Source organism: Gossypium arboreum, chromosome 7 (genome assembly GCF_025698485.1).
Source record: "Gossypium arboreum isolate Shixiya-1 chromosome 7, ASM2569848v2, whole genome shotgun sequence".
NCBI classification, from domain to species: Eukaryota; Viridiplantae; Streptophyta; class Magnoliopsida; order Malvales; family Malvaceae; genus Gossypium; species Gossypium arboreum.
The window spans coordinates 18,589,806-18,594,592 of NC_069076.1; the positions used below are offsets into that span (position 1 = coordinate 18,589,806).

Below are 4,787 nucleotides of genomic sequence, written 5' to 3' on the forward strand. Positions count from 1 at the left end.
TCTGTGAATGATTGGCAAAATTTCATGCTTTAATTTTGTCATTTGTGAGTGAAATTATGAAATAGGACCTATGTGAAAATGTTTGAAAATGCTATAGGCTAAATTGAAGTGACCAAATAAATAGGAGTGCAAAATAGGAGGATTTGCATGACAAGCCTCCCATTTTACATGAAGTGGCCAGCCATCATGTTGAATGTAGACAAAATGTACACTTGATATCCATAATTTATGGTACAAATTGATACAAATTGATAATAGGTTAGGTAAATGTTTCATGATAATGTGTTAGGTAAATGTTTCATGATAATGGGTTAGGTAAATGTTTTATGATAATGTATTAGGTAAATGTTTCATGATAATGGGTTAGGTAAATGTTTTATGATAAGAATTTCATGTCTTTTGTATTAAAGAATTAAATGGATGAAATATGAAGTTTTATTAAAGAAAAAGGGGTGAAAAGAACAAAGTTTTGTCCATCTTTGTTCATCATAGCTGAAAGTTAGAGAAGAGAAAGGAGAGGAGAAAGCTCTTGAGTATTTGGTCATTAGGAGGAGGAAAATTGAAGGTAAGTTCTTGATACCTTGCTTCTATTTTGAAGTTCATGAGTTCTTCTTGATTCTACCTTAACTCTTGAAGTATATTTTGATTTTTAGTTGTGTTGTGAGCATTTAGTCATGAATTAAAATGAAGGAAATGGTTGTTCTTTCATGTTTTTTGATGAAAAATGGAAGATAGGTGAAGTTGAGCCAAACAAATGAGCATGCATGTGCCTTAGATGTTAAAGGAAAAATCAGCTAACATGTTGTGCTTTAAAATGATGAAATGGAGATTATGCTTAAGTAAAAATCATAGATATGTGATGATTGATTGGTGATATACATGTTTAAATAACATGCATGCAAGATAGGTGTATGAAAGAGTGATTTGGTAATAAATCTGCTTGGGACAGCAGCAGTAACATGACTTTGGAAAATTACCATAAATTGTGGGAGAAGAATTAGAAGCTGAATAAATTATGTAATTAAAGCTTATTGAGTCTAGTTTCTAATGAAATAAACAAGAACATATTTTGAATTCTGTACAATGAGAAATTTGATTCGTAATGAAGGGTGGTCAGATTAGTCAAACAATGAAACATGGGAAACTTTGAGAAAAATCTGGTATTGATTGGCTAAACCAAAAATTATGAAAATTTTATGGATAGAATATATATGAGTCTATTTTCAGGGAAAATTAACGGCACTTGATTTGGAGTTTCGTAGCTCCAATTATAAATAATTTAGTGACTGTTGCTCAGGAAGACAGCTTGCAGTGAAATTATGATTATGTGGTAAACATTGACAAAAATTTGTTAATGAGTTGCCTATTGTTTTCTTATAAGCTTACTATAATCTGTAGGTGTGGTTGGCCGAATATCGTAAGGGGTTAATACGTAGTTTGTATTTGAATAGTTAGATTAACGTGTTAGTAATCCAATTGTAGGCGGTTCGTGTGTGGATCTCGTCAACATATCGTCGCAAACAGGTGTGTAACTAACACCCTCTTTCTTAGTCTGGATCGGCAAAAGTCGAAAAGTCGAAATGCCGAAAACCGGTATTTTGTAGATTTGCGAGTGTGCGAATGTTCGTGAGGTAAATCGATTAATGTTTTTGGTAAGCTGCAAAATTTAGACTGTAAAGTGCATGATTTCTGTGCCCTCGATATTTTTGGGCTTAATGGGCCAAAATTGAATGATGGGCCAACGGCCCAATTCGGTAAGAACCCTCGGTACGTGATTCTATTAGTACGTGAAAGGTAGGAATATGCATGAAAAACCCTAAAATAGATAAATTATTGAAATACCTTTAAAAGTGGAAAATTTACAGTTTTACCCCTAGTAGATAAATTACCGAAATACCCCTAGGGTTAAATTGACCTAAATGCATGTTTGATCGTTGTTATTTATGCATGCCATGTTATTATCGATGCATGGACTGGGATATTGACGAGGAAGTACTGAAAGTGGCTTGTCCACGTCTTGGAGGCTTTGCCTCAATTCTATCGATAATCGAGCAAAGAAGGTCAAGAATGTGGAGTGTTGGGTGGGTGGGTTGAGCTATTCCCACATGGAGTGTATGGCTGGTACGGTGGAGTGTAGTGGTTGGTGGGTTGAGTAGTCTCCCAAATGGGCTTGCATATGTTTACTTGATGTTGCATGTATTTTGAAATGGGCCTATGGGCCATATCATTATCTGAATAAGGGCTAAGGCCCGGTTATTGTAATCAAAAGGGCTCGCCCAAGACCATCTGTTACTGAATGGGCTTAGGCCCAATGGGCTTGAGCTGACTTGGACTTTGAATGGGTTTTCCTTACACACTGAGTTTCCCCAAACTCATCCCTTTTATTTTCATCCACGCAGGAAATCCCCAACCATAGTGGGCTTGGAGTCGTGAGGGAATTGAATGGCCACCCGCTCGAAAGTTTGATTTTCTTCTGGTGAACTGGACATCCTTTTAATTACGTTTGTGGTTTTGGGCTTTTAAATGTAATAAGGCCGCTTATTTATTTTTGGTGGTTTTTAATATGTATTAGTAAGATAGGTAATACTTATTTTAACTGTTGAAATTGGATAGCTTTAGGGCGCGTTTTCAAAAACAACAGTTGATTTCAAAATAACACGACAACAAGCAAAGCTTCCGCAATGAAAGTATTTTCCAAAATTAATCACTTTTCCTAAAAATGACTTAATCGAACCGGTTTTCTAGAAATATCCATGACGTTAAGGTGTGGCAATGGCGGTATGCATGTCTAGGATTGGATCCGAAGGGAGCTTGGTACTTAAGCAGTCCGATGGACTCACCACCTCTTTTCCGGTTTCCTACCTGGTGCACAGCTTCCATTCACTTTAACCCTTAATGAATTAATCTTTTGAACATCAAGTACGATTTTCTGGACTTAGAATGGAAAATTTTTTTTTAACGTTTTTGGTGTGGCATGCCGGATCCGGCCATAACTTCTGGGCCGGGTTTGGGGTGCTACATGTTAGACCCATCAGAACTAAATCATGATTGTAAAGTGGAAAGCAAATATGAAAATGCCATATGAATATGTGGGTATATAGTTATGGAGAAATATTATAGGATATTGGGAGATATACATTTTGACTTGACTGATGAGGGTAACTATATATATGAAATGAAATGTTATATATATGAATCAAATAAACAAATTGCTTATATTTGAGTTCAAGAGTTTTTTTAAATTTGCTTAAGACTTACTAAGCTTATAAAAGCTTACTCTGTTGTTATGTTTCTCTAATTTATAGATTGTTGAATTTGGCCTTTTGCTCGGGGATCGTCAGCAACTTGTCACACTATCACTATCCACTGCTTGGTACTGCTATGTTTTGGATTATCTTATGGCATGTATAGAATAAACTAGTGGCGGAAGAATATTTTGTTTAATGTATATAAGCCATGCGAAAATGGCATCTTTTGAATGTTTACTTAGAGAAGTTTAAATTTTATCCCTAGCTGTGCTTAGTACTTATTTAAATGAATGATCTTTATTTCAAGAAAAAGTTCAAAATTTTACTGTTCTGACATGAGTTTACAAGTCCGGTAATGCCCCTTACCTATTCCGGCGACGGTTACGGGATAGGGGTGTTACAACCTCGACCTCCGTCACTGTTTCCACTCAGGTTGGTATAGCATTCACTACAGTAATGACTATACTTGTGACATCGAAAACATTGAATCTGGGATTTGTCTATAGCTTTTGGCTTCCTATCAGGTATGCGATAATCCCAAACATTTCTCCTCTTATCGGCGCTTCTTCCCCTCCCTTTGTTGTTACCATGCCCACAATCTTTGTGAGTCGATAGTGCCTGTAGTGCTTGCTCCTCACTCTCCTGTAAAACAAATTTTGACTCATGAATCATTAATGAGTTCTCCAACTCATCAATGGAAAAAGCATTGAGGTCTTTTGATTCCTCAATTGAGCAGACAATAAAATTATATTTCGGCAACAAGGATCGTAAAATTTTTTCAATGACAACAACATCTCCAAGCTGTTCTCCATGAGTACGCATCCTATTGACAATTTCATTGTTTTGGAGAAATAATCTGAAATAGTCTCTTCTGGCTTCATGCGCAAATTCTCAAATTCCCCTCGTAGCGTTTGAAGCAGTGCACGCTTTGCCCTTGCATTGCCTTAATACTTCCTTTTCATTGAGTCCCAAATATGGTTTGCCGTATCCTTGCAAAGAATCGTTTCAAGGATTGAACGATCAATTGCTTGGAACAAATAATTTCTGGCCTTCAAATCTTTCAACTTTTGTGCATCAATCTCCATCTTCTGTGTATCTGTCAAACTAGTTCCAAATTCTAGTTCTTGGATTCCATCCTCAACGACAGACCAATATTCTTTTGACCTTAAAAAATTCTCCATCAACATGCTCCAATGATCATAATGACCATCAAAGCGAGGAATAGCAGGTTGAACAAATCTATCGGAGTCACTCAGATGTTGCGACATCGTATTTGGAACACAACACAAAACACTCTAAACCTAGCTCGGATACCACTGATAACAAAAATTAAAGGAGTACTTAACACAAGAGAGGAAGATAACTAAAATCAATTTACTGTTATTAACTTCAACAATTATGCCTTTATATAGGCTTACAGAAAAACTAATCATGGAAGTAAGATTCTCCACTAACAAATTAATGAAAACAGAAAAATTCCATAAAGATTAAACAAACTTATTTAACTAATAAATTTGTTAAAAATAGGAGTCTAACCAT

The 4,787-nt window shown here is 35.8% G+C and overlaps 1 protein-coding gene and 1 long non-coding RNA gene across 2 annotated transcripts; one reads left to right on the forward strand and one right to left on the reverse strand.

The window, feature by feature from the left end:
- The first annotated feature begins 389 nt into the window (after positions 1-389).
- Positions 390-2,422, forward strand: LOC128295606 (uncharacterized). Its single transcript, XR_008286150.1, has 3 exons — positions 390-565; positions 1,483-1,631; positions 2,400-2,422. It is a non-coding gene; the product is annotated as an uncharacterized LOC128295606 (long non-coding RNA).
- A 1,207-nt stretch (positions 2,423-3,629) lies between these two features.
- LOC108462645 (uncharacterized) lies at positions 3,630-4,516 on the reverse strand. Its single transcript, XM_017762570.1, has 2 exons — positions 4,200-4,516; positions 3,630-4,071 (listed from the first exon to the last, which is right to left on the reverse strand). The coding sequence occupies exons 1-2, from the start codon at positions 4,514-4,516 to the stop codon at positions 3,630-3,632; spliced, it is 759 nt and encodes a 252-aa protein (XP_017618059.1).
- Between the last annotated feature and the right edge of the window lie 271 nt (positions 4,517-4,787).